The 19,325-nt window shown below is 33.4% G+C and overlaps 1 protein-coding gene across 1 annotated transcript in view; it reads left to right on the top strand.

The window, feature by feature from the left end:
- Positions 1-19,325, top strand: part of LOC108917159 — a 234,381-nt gene that overhangs the window by 56,449 nt on the left and 158,607 nt on the right. The window contains exons 4-8 of the mRNA XM_023455102.1: positions 11,077-11,176; positions 11,360-11,526; positions 11,601-11,849; positions 11,960-12,112; positions 12,193-12,323. Of these exons, the coding sequence (XP_023310870.1) occupies positions 11,077-11,176; positions 11,360-11,526; positions 11,601-11,849; positions 11,960-12,112; positions 12,193-12,323 (800 nt within the window). The remainder of the gene's footprint in view (positions 1-11,076; positions 11,177-11,359; positions 11,527-11,600; positions 11,850-11,959; positions 12,113-12,192; positions 12,324-19,325) is intronic.

Genomic DNA, 19,325 nt, shown 5'->3' with positions numbered 1-19,325 from the left:
TGGGGGCATTTAAAAAATGAAGTCTGTAATACTGAAAAGCCAACTATTGATGATTTACGTGAATGTGTTACAGCTGCTACCAATAATTTACGATCGCAAGATTAGCGAGGAGAGGTAACATTTATCTTGGATCGTCAACAACTGGATCAGACTTGTCCAAATGTATTTACGACTAGGTAACAGTTGTTCTAACATCATATAAATACTAATTTTTCTTGGTCAAAGTACTATTTATATAATGCTTAGTGAATATATTTACCAAGAGCAGGAATTAATAATAATGAAATCAATAATTGAAATCGCTAAAATAACTGTGATTCTGGGGCCACACTAATGTTAACGTTTAACGTCCATTATCGCGATAATTATTGTGTTAAAAATAATATATAAAATTACACGGTAAAGTGAATAGCTAGACTTGTGTTTGATGTCTACTCAACAAATAACGCATTGTTTGATAAAATAATTTCATCATGGAGATTGAGGCCGCTTTACAGTTGTATTATATGAGTGTCGATTATTAATATATGCTTTTCGTCTAGGATCCATTTGAAATACTTCTAGAAAGTCCACTTCATTTTTATGCAACTATGCTCGAAGCTTTAATGCGTTGCAATAGACAATGCGATAAATGAAGCGCAAATCGCTTTAATGTGTCAAAAAATACCGCCACTCGTGTTATAGCCTAACGTCTAACGCCATTGAATTGATAACAATTGACTGAATTTCAGTGGACGTTCAGGTCCATTCCCATAACATTCTGCCTCGTATTCGTACTCGTATTTAGGAAAAATGTGAAAGGTAACACAAATAATACGTCAGCACTTCCGATCATTAATAACATATAATCGTAATCTGTGTTTACATGTTGAAAGAACATCAATAATAATAAGAGTTTTGACTATATATTCTCTGTACAATACTTAATGAGAGGCTGGTGGCAACTGCCTTACTTCTGCGTTTTTCATACTGCTCGGGCTTTCGTAACCCAATACTATAAACTATTTTGTCTATCAATACATTCATACGACCGAATAGCTTTGATGACCTCATGCCAATTCCTTGGTCAGCAGAATCCCTTACAAATGGTAAAGACGAAAATTTCTAGAAATTTTTCTGCGATTTAAAAACAGTAGATTGTGTTGCATTTCGAAGAAATAAACCAAACTTCTGTGTTTTTAATGGAACCTCCAAATATTTGTAATTTTTTTGATTTTCCCTTTTTTCTGATTACAATGATACATATTTAAATTCTCTATTAAGAAGGAAATATATTATTACAAAAGATGTTTTATTTTTTTAATGGAACACCTTGCTTATTGCTACTTTCTAATGCACAATATTTTAGTTAATTTATTGACCCTCCACAATGCATTATCAAAATTGCCATGGAATCAGTGCATGTTTAAGCTTTTGGTGCTTTTTATTAAACTTATTGTGTTCTAGACGACGGACATTATTTTTTCTGATATCGTTCGGAAATGTTCTTCTTTCTTCTTTACACTCGTTTCTTCCACACCACCTATGAGGTAGAGTTCCTTACGTGTTTTAATTTCCTCTCGAAGCCTAACTCACTATCTTTACAAATAAGGACAACTTAAATCAAAATAATAATAAATGTACATTTACCAAAGGCCAGGGGTAGTGAATTTTCACAATCTGCATATTTGGTCACAAGAAAATCCTCATGACGGTCAAGATCTTTTCAACACGAATTTTATGTGAACGTGTGGCTTGGAATAATTTGCAATAAAGATTGTAGACCTTTCTTCTTGCCACCCCGTCTAAATTCCCAGTCATTTCTAAACATTCTAGAAAACCGTCTATTTGAATTATTAGAGGATGTTCCATTAAATATACGACAAAATAGCTGAATACAATGGATGGTGCTTCTGCGCATTCTGAGAGAATAATATAAGAATGGCTTAATGAAAATTATATGGGGCAATGGATAGGTAGAAGAACAAATGCCAATGTCATAATGGTGTACAGGGTCAAGTGTCTTGGCCAGCCAGACTGCCATATCTAAACCCCCTGGACTTCTATGTTTGGGACATTCTGTAAAGTAAAGTTTATTCTACACCAACAGATACAAGACTACAACTACTGCAACGAATAGAAGACGGGTGTAATGAATTAAAAGAAAACCACCAGATGACATTAGCTTCAATTAATTCCACTAACAGATGTCAGAAATGTATCGATATGGGTAGTTCGCATTTTGAAAAATTGTTGTAAATACGTAACGTTAATTTTGTTTCTTGTTTAGTTGCTGTTGCTTGGTAAATATATTATTATTTTGATTTAAATTGTTTTATGTGTAAAGAGTACTAAGCCTCCAGGGAAAACTAAAACACGTCAGGAACACTACCTCACAGGTGGTGTAGAAAGGAGTGTAAATAATTTTGTTGGTTACTTTTAAGCATAAACATAATAATTCTTGTAATATTATGGTTAGAAGTATCTGCCACAAGAGGATTGTATTGGTATGAATAACTTAGGAACGGCGAATATTAGGGAAAATTAAGGTTATCTTTTTTACGTATTTCGTGCATTAGAATATAAATCAGTTACAATGACTTGTAAACAATGCAGTGGTGTAGGTTTTTTTGTAAAAAAGGGGTGACCCCTGTCCAGTTGTACGCCACTGGTTGAACCTTTAAAGCTCATATTTTAGGGAATATAAGGAATATAATTCTATCATACATTATCTGTACCAAATTTTATTGAGATCGGTTAATAGATTCCGGAGATAAAAACAAAAAAATCAATTTTGTTTAACAGCTTCAACACCCTGTATCTCTAAAACGGGGCCGTTCCAGACCTATGTTTGTAAGGCAAACACATATTATTTTAAAGAGATCTATCTGCCTTCGATGTTTCCTGCATAAAATTCAGACCACCCTGTATACAGTAAATACTCATAAATACATGCAGGTCAGCCAGTTCACATCAAAAATGCATTATGTAGTAATTATAACATTTATTGAAGATATTCCACATATTAAACGTTTATTATAACTATTTGTTTATATTTATAGTTATGTTGCAGTTTCCATAACTATTAAACATTGACTGAATTTTACTCGAGAAGTCGGCGACATTATTGCTGTAAATTATTTCTTCTTCGACAATATTATTACTATAAGCAAATTTCTCTTTGTCCCTCTCTCCTCTAAATATTTTATCTGCTATGTCTAGTTTACTTGTAAAAGATTCCTCTATATATCCTTCGGCAACGTTTGAAGATTCTCATCCCCCATGTCTCTTTAATACAATTAAATCTGCCCCAACATGAACCAAAATGGTCGCAGAGGATCAATGGAAACAATGTCCTGTATATTTATCTGCATTTGGCAAATTTAAACATTTTGCGACAATTTGAGGTATTTTACCAAACTGTATGTATGTATTCCTACCATTTGCCTGCAACCTTTCGCATTTGAATATTTAAAGAAAAGGCGACAACTCTCAAAATTTTCTGGGCTTACCATTTAATTTTGTTTATCACAAATGACCTCGTTTTTTTTTCGCTTTATTATCCGGTATTTTAATCAAAAGCTCTGATTATAAATCATCTATATTATTCTATATCATGCAAATTTAATTGATCACGGCGACATGCACCGGCAACATCACATATTAAAGCAACCTAAAAAGGAAAAACTAATGTATATTTCAGAAATTTATTGATGGCAATATTTTTATGAAGAATCTTATATTGTAGAACTCAGAAGCATTTTGCAAATTTATATACTGGCTATTTCCTAAAAATGACACAGGCGGACAAGGATTTTTTTCTCATTTCCCTAGCTACTTTCCTACATTATTAATTGAAGTCTCTTGATGAAAATTTATATAGTTACTAACCAGACGCTTTCTTTGAAAATTCATATACTGGATGTTCTACATAAATTGACCCAGGTGAGAATTATCAGTCCAGAGGCTTCTGTATATTTCAGAAATTTATTGATGGCAATATGGATATGATGGCTTCTGTATATTTCAGAAATTTATTGATGGCAATATTTTTATGAAGAATCTTATATTGCAGAACTCAGAAGCATTTTGCAAATTTATATACTGACTGTTTCCTAAAAATAACACAGGCGGACAAGGATTTTTTTCTCATTTAACTACCTACTTTCCTACATTATTAATTGAAATCTCTTGATGAAAATTTATAGTTTTAGTTACTAACCAGACGCTTTCTTTGAAAATTCATATACTGGATGTTCTACATAAATTGACCCAGGTGAGAATTATCAGTCCAGAGGCTTCTGTATATTTCAGATATTTATTGATGGCAATATTTTTATGAAGAATCTTACATTGTAGAACTCAAAAGCATTTTGCAAATTTATATACTGACTGTTTCCTAAAAATGACACAGGCAGACAAGGATTTTTTTCACATTTCACTATCCACTTTCCTACATTATTTAATGAAATCTCTTGATGAATATTTATATAGTTACTAACCAGACGCTTTCATTGAAAATCCATATACTGGATGTTCTACATAAATTGACCCAGGTCAAAATTATCGGTCCAGAGGCTTCTGTATATTTCAGAAATTTGTCGATGGCAATATTTTTATGACAAATCATATCTTATTAATCAGATGTTTGGTACTGGATGTTTCATAAAGCTGACACAGGTGGACTAGGCTTTTCTATTCTTTTTACTTTTTTACTTTCTCTACTGAAATGGTTTGAAGAAAACTGACCATTCGCTTTTTGGAAAATCCATATACTGAATGTTCCACAAAAAATTAGCCAGGTCAGAATTGTCGGTCCAGAGGCTTCTGTATATTTCAGAAATTTATTGATCTAGATATTTTTAAATTTGCAGATCTAGTTTTCGAACATATACTACTGCAGGCAGCATGCCATTGCGAAAATTGTGGCTGAGTGTGCGAGAGAGACAGACAGTATCTCAGTACATACTGTCTCACTTTAGCACGCAAGTGATTGGTTGGAAATGAATGCTCACGCTCATTGGCTACCGCAGGGCTCCCGTCGTTGAAGCGAAGAATGAGATAGCATGTACTGAGATACTGTCTATCTCTCTCACGCACTCAGCCACACTTTTTTCAATGACCTCCAGTAAGTAGTATATGCTCGAAGCATCTAGTACTTGAGTGAGTAATAAACGTTCAAATAGTTTATTTAACAAAACTTTTGATTTCTTTGGTTTATAGTTTTCCTTGACGTTTCAGGAAAACACGTAATTTCAAATATTTTGATATATCAAAGTCTTCCTTTGTACCAAGTGTTGCTTCAACATGGAGTAATTTGACCATAACGTAGATGCTTTCAAGTTTGTAGATAAATCGGAAAAGTATGCAGTCATAATATTTTCGGATCGGAAGATCATATTTTCTTTTCAAGATAATAAGTCTTGAAATGTTTGTAAACGAATTCGTATTTTCCCCTAGATTTGTTTGGTAACAAATTTATGGTCACATTTTTTGCAGCTGTTACTAACTCTGGTGGTGTTCCGGAGACCGGAACAACATCACCACAGTGCATTTTAAATATTTTATCAAAATGTCAAAATTTATTCAAATCTCGTTTAAAAGTAACATAAAAATTAAACGAATAAACCAATTACTTACTAATAGACGATTTCCATGTGCTAATGAACATTATTCCAAATGACGGTCAGAAATCTGTCACCAAAAACTCCACATCACTGACACCCGTTGCTGGAACCGAGATCTTTGTACAACGTGAGGATTTGCATCACACTTATAGTGAATATTGGGAAAATTTAATCAGCGTCTCTAGTAAAACAACATTAATCCTACAAAACACCTTGCTTGTAAAATCCGGATCTTGTGTTATTTGATGACAAAACCACTGGCAAAATTCCACACGGGGCTGACAATCATTGTTATTTAATGCCTGATCCCTTTGTATATGATAGAGTGTAATAGTTGTTCCCGTAGTACAAGCCACATGGTACTGTTAGTTTTATACGCCCGCTAAGTAATATTGCAACACACAACGCACGTGCACAAGATGCGCAGGATCGCTTACATTTATGGTTAATCTCTTAATTAATTTTCTCGAAAACAAGCGTTTAGACCATCAGTCATACAAGTTGCTTATTTTCGTGCCCTTTATCACCCTTTTCAAGGAACGCAGTTCGGAAACACCCTGTATTAATTTCCGCTACACTAGTGTGATAATGTTAGTATTTATGCAGTGTAGAACTTGCCGGAATTTAATATTTGCAGACGGTAAGAGAAGAATGGTATATCTGGATTCTGTAACATATTTTTAAATGCTCGTAGCCACGCCACAAAAATTATCATTTATATAAATTCCTCATTTAGGGAGGTCATATAATAATTATATTTTACCTAAGAGATTCGTCTGGGTAAAAAAATTCATCACAAAATTGAAATTTAAAACCCTGAAATAAAATTCTAAATCTAGAGTTGAAAATGTTAAATACCTAAATATACTTACATTCTATAAATAAGCATTCTAAACGGAAAGGAGCTAAAATAAAGTAAACTCTTCATTTTAGAAGTTGCCACGAGATTTAGAGAATCCTCCCACTGTTAAAAAGCCACCCATTTAACAAATACACTATTACGTTGAATAAGAGGGTGTAGTATAGGCGCGTGGTACATGGGGGCGGCATTATCAGCTTCGCCTCCGCTCTCAATTTTCGTTATTTGACTTGTAAAGGGTCGAACGGAAAAACTTTTCAGTGACGTTTATCTCCTACTTCGGGCTGGGACCTGGCTTATTCCTAACAATAGAAATCATCGTAAAAACAAACGGTTATTACTCTTATTAAAACTAGAACTCAAGCGATGATGTTCTCGCCACTTTTGACCTAATATTTCTTTTTATATATTATGTAATACAGTGTAACAGATCAATAATACAGAATAATTTATATAGCTGGTTTACTTTCTAAAGTATTTTTACTACCAACTAGCGCGAGTAAAACACCAGCCCAATAGATTTCTTAATAATAACTGTGGGACTGATAACAATACACAAGAAAGATCTTACCCCAAAATTAATGCAAATTATTAAGGATTTAAATGTTACAATTGGTTTTAAAAATCCACTTAAATGTAATAGTCTTTTCTGTAAGACAAAGGAACCTTACTATAAACTTGAAAAATCTATTGTTTATAAAACTGAAGGTATCAATTACAAACAGACTTACATTAGACAAACTGGTCACGTGTAGTGACTGACAGGTAATGTCGTGGCAACATTTTTATGAAATAATACGAAATGTCAAACAATAAAAATGTTGTCATGGCATAACCTGTCACTGTCACGATCTACCATATAAAATTGTCCATGACCTATATATATGCATTTTGGACCGTATCAATGTCCGATATGTCAAAATATATTACAATTAAATCTGTAAATCTTTACGTAATTTAAAAAAAATACAGAAATGCCTGAAAGAGGTCTAACAATTAGGTACAAGGTATCTTATTTTCTACATAAAAATCCTTCTTTTGAGATGGACCCAACACAAAAATATACAGGGTATTCCATTTAAATTAACAAAGTTATATAAATTAAATATCCGCGGCCATTTAGTTTGGACTTCATTTGATTTTCTACTGTTATTTTTGAAAAATTTATAAAAGATCGTATGTTTGTATTTCATATTTTTTTATAACTCTAAAAACAAAAAAGTTAATGGGGAGGGGGGAGTGGATTACCCTGTACTTAAAAAAAAAACTTGATGTGCACTTTCAGAACATACATTAAGAACAGGTCATAAAATGAATTTTGTCGATGTCACAGTTTTGGAAACTGACAATGAGACTAATTATAAAACGCACATTTTTCTTAAAATGGTTCGTATTAATAATTTTTCTAATGTTTTGAATAAAAAATCTGATATTAATAAACTTTAACAACATTTATAATTTTTTATTACAATTTGTTAAGCATAGAAATTTGCCTAACTTCTTTTTTCAAATTTGGTGTGATTTACCGCCTCCGTTTTCAATTGGTATTGCAGTTGTTGATGCTGTTAATGTAATGTTAATATTGATAAGTTCTTCTGTGAAGTTGTTCTTCAACCTCATTTGTTTCATGTTTTCATTTGAATGTTCGTATAAAAACTCATTCATACAAAGAAATATTAATCCTGTTTTTGATAGTATAATTTTTTAAAAATAATTGGTTCACAGTAAGTGACATTATTTCAATGTTGTATTGACTGAATTTTTTTTTACGTTATTGTAATGGTATTTTTATTGTTAATTGAACTGACAAAATTTTAAGTAATGGTCTTTTATCCTTCTTTTTCACGTTTTTTTAATACAGTCTCATGTTTTACAAGTACATATACAGGATGTCCCATAAGCACATGATCAAAATGGTACTGCGACATTCTTTGGCTCAAAAGAAGACGATTTGATCTAACTTCCATTAAGAAAAAATGCCTGCAAAGTTCTTGCAAGAAATATGTTTTTTGTAATATCTGGAGAATGTTACGATGGATTTTAATGTAGTAGTGAGTACTGATAATGTATGTCTAAAATCGAAAACATTTTTTTACGTAAAAACTATGAATGCTACAAGATTTTACCAAGAGCACGAAAATCTCGAAAAAGGACTGATGCATCAATACAAATAAAATGAATTGATTCCAGCTACCAAATAAAAACTTCTGGTAATTCTTGTACCACGACACTCAAGAATTTACCATTAGTCCAAGGCGGATGGACGCGGTTGCTTCATCAAAACATGAGTCTTACTTAGGAACAAGTCCACAGCAAGTTTCATTGAAATCCATCGTAACATTCACCAGATATTACAAAAACATTTTTTTTTTCAAGAACTTTGACAGTCAATAGCAGAGGAGCCATACATTTTTTCTTAATGGAAGTTAGGACAAATCGTCTTCTTTTGAGCCAAAGAATGTCGCAGTACCTTATTGTTCATGTGCTTATGGGACACCCTGTATATGTATAAGTTTGTATAACAAACATTCTAGCATACAGGATATTTCCTAAGTACGGTCTGTAACTTCAGGACACAATTTCTTATGATATTTAAAGAAAAAATGTTCCTATAAGCATGTGGTCGGAAACGCTTAGATTCCGACATACAGGGTGTTGAAAATTTTAAAAAATATATTAATATTTGAAAAATTTGGAACAGTCAATATTAGGTTCTTAAAATTTGGCAGTATTGTACGTTGGTAAAGAACTGCATTTTTATTATAAAGTCAATTTTTATCTTCCGCCAGACATTTTCGTCGTAAAATGGATTTTTTTAAATTTTTATTATTTTCGGACTCACCTCACATTTTACAACAAAAAAGGCGCCTTGAATTTTTTGCCTAATACTAAGCTATTCTTAGAAGAAAAAAACAAGTTATTTATTGAATTCAGCGGCAACAAAAATAAGAGATAAAATGGTATACCTTTTCTTGTTGTCTTAGTTACTTCTTTAGTACCTACCGAGATTGTCGGCATTTTGCTAGTTATAAGTTGTCAATCCAAACTGTGGATTAGATAATAAAATTCGAAAATGAATAACTTTACTAACGCTGAAATGGCCCAGATGCATTTCACCTACGTCTTAGCAAATGGGAATGCGGAAGAAGAACGGTGAATTTGTCAGGAACGTTATCCTAACAGAGTAACGTCATGTTCTAAAACATTTAGAAAGCTACATCTCAGATTGGGTGAAACTGGTAGTTTTATGTGCAGTACGGAAGTTCCAGGTAGACCTTCAACAGTACAGTTAGAAGAAGCTATACTTCGAGAGATAGAAGATCCTTCGAACAATACCAGGAAGATAGCATTGCAGCTTCATGTAAGTCCAAAGACTGTTTGGAAAGTTTTGAAAGTTTGTCAGCTATTTCCATACCACATACAATGGGTACAAGCTCTGCTGCCCCGTGATTTTCAGTCAAGGCTAGATTTCAGTAGGTGGTTACTCCATACAGTGGCACATAATAACAATTTTTTGACGAATATTTTATTTACTTATAAGGCAACTCCTTCGCTAGAAGCAATTATTAATTTTCATAAAAACGAAAATCGCATGCAATAAGAGATGGTGGTTTTCAGTAATCATTTTCACTGAATGTATGGTGACTCGTATAGGCAGTTTTTAGCCGAAGAACTAAACGTTTTATTATAAGATGTACCTCTACACGTAAGAGCTTTCTGATTTATGCAGAACGGTGCCTCAGCTCATTTCAGCCGAGTTGCTCGTTGGTATGGTACCTCTACAACACCTTTCCTAATCGCTGGATTGGACGCGCAGGGTATAGGGTCACCTCAAGCCTCTTGTGTACCTATAAGACACCTGTACTAGATGAAAATTGAATAATTCAAAATTGTGATGTCATAAAATTTTCAACGAATTTTTGAACAAGTGAAACAATCAATGATGAAACGATTGAAATCGTGCGATTTATCAGAAGGCCGCCATTTTCAACATGTGCTTTGATTTTGAGTCGAAACTGATTATTTCTATGATTGCTGTAGTTGACGGCCATTTTCTAAGTATCAGTTAGTATCAGGGAAATAATTCTAGACAACTTTTTTGTTGCAAAAAGGTTAGGCGAGTCTGAAAATAATAAAAATTTTTAAATCCATTGACGCATTGACTTTATACTAAAAATGCAACTCCTTACCATAACTGCCAAATTTTAAGAACCTAACATTGACTGTTCCAAATTTATTTCAAATATTAATTATATTTTTTAAAATTTTCAACACCCTGTATCTCGGAATCTAAGCGTTTCCGACCGCACATGTTTATAGGAACTTATAAATAAAATAAGAAATAGCATCCTGAAGTTACCGACCGTACTTAGGAAACACCCTATATAAATTGTTTGTTTTAAGAAAAGAAGTAAACCATTTCCGAAAACACAGTGGGTTTAAATTTTAATTAAAAACGTATTATATGTTATATTTTTTATTTATTTTATTTTGTTTTTTATCTCTTATAAATACTTTTTAAATTTATTAGTATACTCGTATACATTTGCAATGTGCAGTTTTACGTGTATTTTCTTAGTAGTATTTACAAAACATGTTTTTCTTTCACAGAAACCGCCTCTGAAACGAGAAGACTCTTTTTTACAACGTTTTTCCACTCGACAGATACCTGAAACTCAAGAAACTGTCGAGGACACTGGTAGTGAAGGAGGTAAAACTAGAATTTATAGCATCAGGTTTTGTTTTTTTCATGATTTGAATTCAAATGTAGAAAATTTGTAATCACTGTCTCTTTAATTTCTTAAAATAACTTCTTATCCATTACATGAATAAGTTTTTTGTCAATCAGAATAATTAATTAGTAAAATTAATACCTGGGTTTAATGTTTTTCAGGTGATAATCAATCGGCCCCAAGGAGAAGACGAAGACAGCGAAAACAACCGAAAACTGTGGTTAATCCTGACTCAAACTTTTATTTTTATTGGCTCCTAGTTCTAACTATTTGCATTTTATACAACCTTTGGACATTGATTGTCCGACAAAGCTTTCCTGAACTTCAGGTAGATATTCTCAGTTTCTCTTAATTTTTATGGGTTATACCACAATTGCTTTTTTCATTACCCATAATTTTTAGGAAATGGTGACTAGTTTTTGGCTAACCTGTGATTCTCTGAGTGATTTGGTGTTTCTGATGGATTTGGCCGTCCAACTTCGGACTGGCTATTTGGAGCAGGGTCTGATGGTGTACGACTCTAAAAAACTGGCCTGTCACTACTTACGTTCCCGTGCCTTTTTGCTGGATTTGGCGGCGTTGTGCCCACTCGATCTGTTGCAGTTTAGATTCGGATGGCACCCCTTGCTCAGGTGTCCGAGATTTTTAAAGGTTGGTGAAACTTTGTTCCATTGACGGTAATCTCCGTATGACAAGCACCTACTAGATCTATTGCTATTGTTAATAGCTTTCCTGCAGCTAATTTTCTTTCGTGTCTATAGGTATATCGTGCTGTTAACTATTACTATATGGTAGAATCCAGAACTGTATGGCCGAATTTATGGAGGGTGATAAACTTAATTCACATTCTTTTGATATTGGCTCACTGGTTTGGATGTTTTTATTTTTTATTATCCGAAGCCGAAGGGTTCCAGGTAAGAATGCGATGTAATTTATTATAAATATTTCGTTTCTTATAATTTATTTGATATGATAATATAAAATTATATTTCAGGGCGATTGGGTCTATCCTTACCGCCCAGGAGACTATGCAACTCTAACCAGGAAATATTTAGGATCTCTCTACTGGTCCACGCTCACTTTGACCACTATTGGTGACTTGCCGACACCAGAAACGAATGCAGAGTAAGTGTGTCTTTTATTTCGTTACAATGTATACATATACACAGCGATATTAACTGATAATATTTATTTACAACTGTGCTTTAAGTAAATTTGTACGCAAGTGTCTAATAGTCACCGCCCATTTCGCCCTTCCACAAATAAGATCCACTTCTTATTTGTGGAAGGGCGAAATGGGCGGTGACTATTAGACGCCTTCATTATAGCCATCTTTCTCTATCGCACGGATTTCTATGACTTGCTTTATCGCTCTCACGTAACGACCGATGAACCATGGGGACTTTCCGACCCTGTATTACCTACAGCGTGCGGTAATAGGTAATTACGACACGCTGTTAGTAATGAAAAATACTCTTAGTAATGTAAAAAGTGAATAAAATAATACAAAAAAAGGAAATTAACTTTTTTATTGGATAAAATGAGCGAAAATAAATACTCTTACGACATATCAATATCTATATGTACACATCTGTTTTAATAAAATTGTTAGTAATATTTTCATAATTATAAGGCAAAAATTAGAGATCGTCAAGTATGTTGCTACCGTTGATTTGACAATTTTCTTTGCTATTCCGATCTTGTTTTTTTCCGAATCAGCAACATATCATCCTTCTGCTATTGGTGTAGGAAATAAAGCACTAAAAACTGCCTTACCTCCGAAATCTGTGCAGTAAGATGGATGCAGTTTTTGCATTTGATTCGTTAGAGCGTCTAGAAAGTTTGTGACCCTATTTGATCAATGAGAAATGAAAATTGCATCGGTGCATAGGAAAAATGCATTTTTAAAATTGCATCTCGAAGAGTTAAAATATGAAAAATTTATAACTTGGAAAATATTGACGGAAATGAGTTCAATTTTGCTACTCGGGGGTTTTTGAGGTCGCTGAACACGAATATCATGACGGTAACAGTCTCCGAGGTACCTAGTGCCTAGGGTGGCCGGTTTCCACGTCGTCTCCTGGAGTTTTGTGGAAATTCGTTATAAACTTATGTGGGTACACATGTTTGCAAGTGACCCATTCTTAAGCATTACGTCAAGAGCGTCGCCGGACGCACCAACGTTCCAGGAAGGGTCTACGGCGGGCTGGCGCCGGCCGGCCACCAGGTACGTACTGATATATCTACGACCGACTCCACACACGGGGACTCTCCAGCAAACAGTCGTCCCGTCAACACGTCTTTTTCTATACAACTTAGTTTTCAATAAAATACTTTATTATTACCGTTGAGAGAGCGTTTTATTCTTGCTGTACAGCGAAAGCAATCCTCACTTAGCCGAAACTCATTACCTCGGGGTTTTTGGGGTCTCTCAACACGAATATCACAACGGTAATGGTCTCCGAGGTACCGATGTGATCTTCATAAGCTTTTTCGAATGTCTAAATAAATAACCCGAAACATTTTTTTTATACTAATGTGTACTCTTACATATACTAGTATATGCCGATACGCTCCAAGTTATAGCGCACACGTGAAATAAGAAAAATTAAAATTGTAAAGATATCTAAGTATAATATTTTTTGAAGACATATATTTTTTATAATGAATAAATGAATTTTTATAATAAAAAATAATTAAGAATAAAATAGTTGTCACAAAAACCAGCCATCTTGGGTTAGGTACCTCGAGAACCGTTACCGTCGTGATATTCGTGTTGAGCAACCTCAAAAACACCGAGGTAACGAGTTTCGGCTAAGTTTATAACGAATTTCCGCAAAACTCTAGGAGACGACGTGGAAACCGGCCGCCCTGGGCACTAGATACCTCGGAGACCGTTGCCGTCATAATATTCGTGTTCAGCGACCCCAAAAACCCCCGAGTAGCAAAATTGAACTCATTTCCGTCAATATTCTCCAAGTTACAATTTTTCATTTTTTAACTCTTCGAGATGCAATTTTAAAAATGCATTTTTTCTATGCACGGGTGCAATTTTCATTTCTCATTGATCACATAGGGTCACAAACTTTCTGGACGCTCTAACGAATCGAATGCAAAAAACCGCATCACAATCCATCTTACTGCACAGATTTAGGAGGTTCACTGTTTCATTTCCTCGACTATATAGCGGATGAGTTCCATCCACTGTAGCGTTTCAATGTCATGAAATCTCCTCCGGCGTCTGCCAATAACGCTTAGGACGTCCGTCTAAAACAGTGTTCTGTATAGGTTTTAGAACATGGTCATTTTAGGTAGGAAGCTATCGATGGAGTTAATTTCAACAACTTGAGTGGTATACTTTCCTTTGTTACAGAATAAACACAGTCGATTGTGTTACGTACAGAGGCGTCAAACATATTTGATGCAATATTCATTTTCCTGAACATAAATTACAAATTTTCCACCTAAAAGTGTTTTTGAATCGGGAATGTTAATATTATTCTGTTGCTCGATGTCATTTAACATTATTTTGGTCAACTCTTCTCGACGACAGGTTCCAGCTAATCTTATGGCCAAGGCGACTTGAAACAATAAAAAATCGTTTGAAATTTTTTGCACCACAATATTCCCTGAACCTGTTCTATTATTTTTCATACCTTGTTCTAAACTTTTCTGGTAGTAAATATTCTATTGCTTCTTTCACTGTTTTTGATATCTCCCATTGAGAACCACTCGAACTCATTTTTTTTTTTTTCAAAATGAATTTCAAGACACAGTAATAGATATACGAGTAAACAACATGGCGACAACCATGGCGTATTATTATGTCACCGTAGCTACGAAAAAATATAACAGTCCAATTAGAACGTAAAAAAAATATTAGTAGACATTTTATTGTACTTTATGGCGGTAAAGGGAATGTAGAATGATAATATTAGAAAACTAACTCGACAGAAGTGTCACTAAGTTGGCAAATTGCAAATAATTGGCAAAATTACCTGTTTTTTTCACTTGTTTTACTGCCTATGGAAATCTAGACAACCTATCGGAAAATTAGTTAATTTATGTTGTAGGCAATTAAATTACCTACAATTTAAGATATGTACCAAAAGCCACATTTCACCAATGTGTTAACGTTGAACGCGGAAATATCAATTTTCGAAAACTGCACAAATTTATGGAAAAGACGGTCAATCCAATGACCAACATATGTGCCAAAGGCTGATTCGATTGACCTGAATTTGTTGCTCCAAGTATTTGTTAATTAATTTCGTTCGTTGTTTTGCAACTAATTGTTTAATTACTAAACGTTAATTTTAGAAATTAATATCGTAGATATAGGTTCTATCTAATTGATCCAAAGAAATGTATCGAAAAATAAAAATTTAAAAAAGTTGCTCTTTACAACTAACAAAGTAGGATGTGCAAAACAGCGTTATAAATAAATTGTCCCAGGGTCAGGCAAAATCTGCTCGGGAATTCGCTCTCTTTCCATTAAATAGAGCTTATTTTTATGGTAACTAAAAAGCTATCTTGGGAACCAAGGGGCGTACGTGATTTCTGTTTGTTTTAAATTACCGTAAAAATAAGCTCTATTTAATACAAAAAGAGCAAATTCCTTAGAAGTTTTTGCCTGACCCTGGAACAATTTGGTTATAATGCTGTTTTGCACGTCCTACTTTGTTAATTGTAAAGCGCAAATTAATTTCAACTTTTTGAAATTTTTCTTTCTCGATACGTTTCTTTGGATAAATTAGAACCTAATGTACGATATTAACTTCTAAAATTAACGTTTAGTAATTAAACAATTAAGCAAGAAAAACCGAAATTAATAAACAATTTCCCGGAGCAACTATTTCACAGTACATCGAATCGGCCTTTGGTACAGGTATTGGTCATTAGATTGAGCGTCTTTTCCATAAATTTCATCAACATCCATCGTTTTTTGTAATAATACTGCGCAATTTTCAAAAATTGATTTTTCCGTGTTCAATCTTGATTTTACAGTTAATAAATTGAATATGACTTTAGGCTCCTTAAATTGTAGGCAACAACATAAAATAACTAATTTTCTGATAGGTCGTCTAGATTTTCATGGGCAGTAAAAAAAGTGAAAAAACACAAGTTTGTCACTTATTTGTTTTCAGTGGTTTATGATCTAATTCGACTGAACTATAAAAATAGGACAAGATAGAATTATTTTATTATTTTATTATTTTTATTATTGTATTTAATAATTGAGGGGTCCAAAGCAAAAACGAGGTATATTCATTTTAAATAATTACAGGAAGACAAAAAAATGTTTTAAAAATTAGTTGGTCTTTAAAAGTTACTTTTCTGTGTACATCTCATTTAAACATTCAATAGTAAAGATGCCCCCACATGATTTTTTTTTCAAAATATCCTCAGACAAGGATATAAAAAAATGGAGAAACCTGCTTCTTGCACAGTATTTGCATATCTTTCTGAATAAAATTTGTGTTGAGTGGTGTAAGCTCTATTTTTGGTTGAAACAAAATGTTACATAGTAATAAAATAATAAACTTACATACTAATTTTCTATATGATATCTAGACTACAAGCCCATCGGAAATTTTCAAGGGGTCATTTGACCCAGCCATTTCTAAAGTATATAGGTTAAACAAAAAAAATTAACCTCGACTTAATGCCGTACAAAAATAGCAATACCGGAAGCCAGGAAAATTTTTGATTTTCAGAAAATTTTGACCCGGGTTTTGGTGATTTATTACAGTACGGCATTTATTCTGCAAGTTTCGGATCGATACATAGATAAATTTTTAAGCGACGCCGTACGTACTTGCTGATACAGGGTGCAACCCTCTATCTGTAAGTATCGTATGGGGGGGTGATTTGAACCAACATCAAACTCACTAATTTATATTCTATTTTATNTGAGTGGATAAAATTTTGAACAATTGCTGTTGCAGCATCGGGTATGTCAAATGATTTTATTATTTAAAAACACAAATTAATTTTATTAATAATTAATAAAGGCAAAAACATTTGAATTTGCCGATATAAAATAGGTGCGATAAAATTCTATTTACATATTTCTTTCCTTGCGAAAGTTTTTGTCCGTTTTTATCACGCCGCCATACCGGTCGCATTGTGCGAGGTCAGGTTTTACAGTGGACCAGTTTCCAGTGCCGTGCAGACATGTATTTTTAAATCATTTTCGAACTGCCCCTTTTTGATTTTTTCTTTACAAAATTGTATTTGTAAGGGTCCCCTGTACATCCAGAATTTTTTTTTTTTGAATAAGTTCTGAATCACCCTGTATAGTAATAAAGTAATAAACTTACATAAACTAATTTTCTATAGGCTATAGGATTCATATTTTGAAAGCGAAGTTTCGGTAGCCGAAATTTGAGGAGCAATATGATTTCTTTTTATTTCATAACATTATTTATTAGCTAGAGGTACATAGTTGTTTGCTGGGGAAATGACGTGCTCAAGTTTATTTGGTTTTAATAAACGTTTTCTTGAATACAAAACTTCATCGTTTTATGGGAGAAATGCTTATTTTTTTCGAGTTCAAACTTCTTAATCATAGGAAATAGGAAAACAGGATTTTTTTAAAATCAGATATAAAAATCCTATACTTAGATATTGTAAATTTGATTTTATTTCTATCCATAGGTTTCTTAAATTGATTAGCAACACTCATCAGAAATGTTTATAACATAATACAACCCACAACACCTGAACAAGTAGAGTACAAGAATTCGGTATCTCCCGGAGATGTCTAGTTCTTGCGAGGGAATTTGAAACATGTACAGTGTGTTTCACTTAAAGTCGGGACACCTCCGTATTTAGGATGCCGTTGGCCGATTTCCAAAATTATTTTTTTATGTGGCAGTACTTAAAAAGGCCTATTTTTTGATATTATATGTTTTGACATGTGATCTTTTCTACGGCCTATTATCATAAAGAAAAGACCCTCAAAAATGAAAAAACATATTAGGCATTTTTTAAGAAAGAAATGGATAGTATTTTCGATTTTATCACACTTCAAAACCCTAAATACAAATTTTCATTATTTTAGCTTTTACAGGGTGTTCACAAAATAGGTGCAGTTTCATTGATTTCACTCATACAGGGTGCTCACAAAAGGATAGCCAAATTATATATTTTTTTATTATACCAGAAATGAGTTTCACAACGAAATAATATTTCAATGTATTACTGTTTTCTACCATTAGTCCACCATGTACTCTTCAATTCGTCTCCTCTTATTTTTAATAACTCTCCTCAACTGATGTGGTAGTATTTGTCGACATGCTTGTCTAATTATGTGATCGCATAATCGGGCCCTCCTTTTTTGCAGAGATTTTTATGAATTTTTTGAGACAATGAGACAGACCTTCCATCTTCAATTATATGGAGCACCTATTCATATGCGGTAATAGTACGTCATTGGTTGAATGAGTATTTCCAGAGAAAGTGGATAGGTCGCAAAAGTCCGTTAGCTGAGTGGCCGTCAAAAGCTTCAGACTTGACGCCCCTTGATTTCCTTTTATGGGGAATTGTGAAAAAGATGATGTATAAAACAAGGCCCCAAAACAGAAAAGATTTATGTAATATGTAATAGCATGTCGACATATAACACCACATCAGCTTAGGAGAGTTATTGGAAATAAGATGAGACGAATTGAACAGTGCATACCAAATGTGAACTAATAGAAATCAGTAATATTTAAATATTATTTCGTTGTGAAACTCATTTCTGGTATAATAAAATATATACAGGGTGGTCCGAATTGTATGCAGGAAACTTCGAGGACAGATAGATCTCTTGAAAATAATAGGAGTTTGCCTTATAAACATAGGTCTGGAACGGCCTCGTTTTAGAGATACAGGGTGTTGAAGTTGTTAAAAAAAATTGAATTTTTGTTTATATCTCCAGAATCGATTAACCGATCTCAATAAAATTTGGTACAGATAATGTACGACAGTAGGTCTTGCATTCCCTAAAATACGAGCTCTAATGGTTCAACCAGTGGTGTACAACTGGACAGGGGTCGCCGTATTTTTGTAAAAAAAAACTACACCACTGTATTTTTTACAAGTTATTGTAACGGATTTATATTCTAATGCACTAAATAC

The sequence above is a fragment of the Anoplophora glabripennis genome, unplaced genomic scaffold, assembly GCF_000390285.2.
Source record: "Anoplophora glabripennis isolate ALB-LARVAE unplaced genomic scaffold, Agla_2.0 scaffold79, whole genome shotgun sequence".
Classification (NCBI taxonomy): domain Eukaryota; kingdom Metazoa; phylum Arthropoda; class Insecta; order Coleoptera; family Cerambycidae; genus Anoplophora; species Anoplophora glabripennis.
Note: the sequence above shows the minus strand (reverse complement) of the source record. Positions and strands in the feature narration are given on the sequence as shown.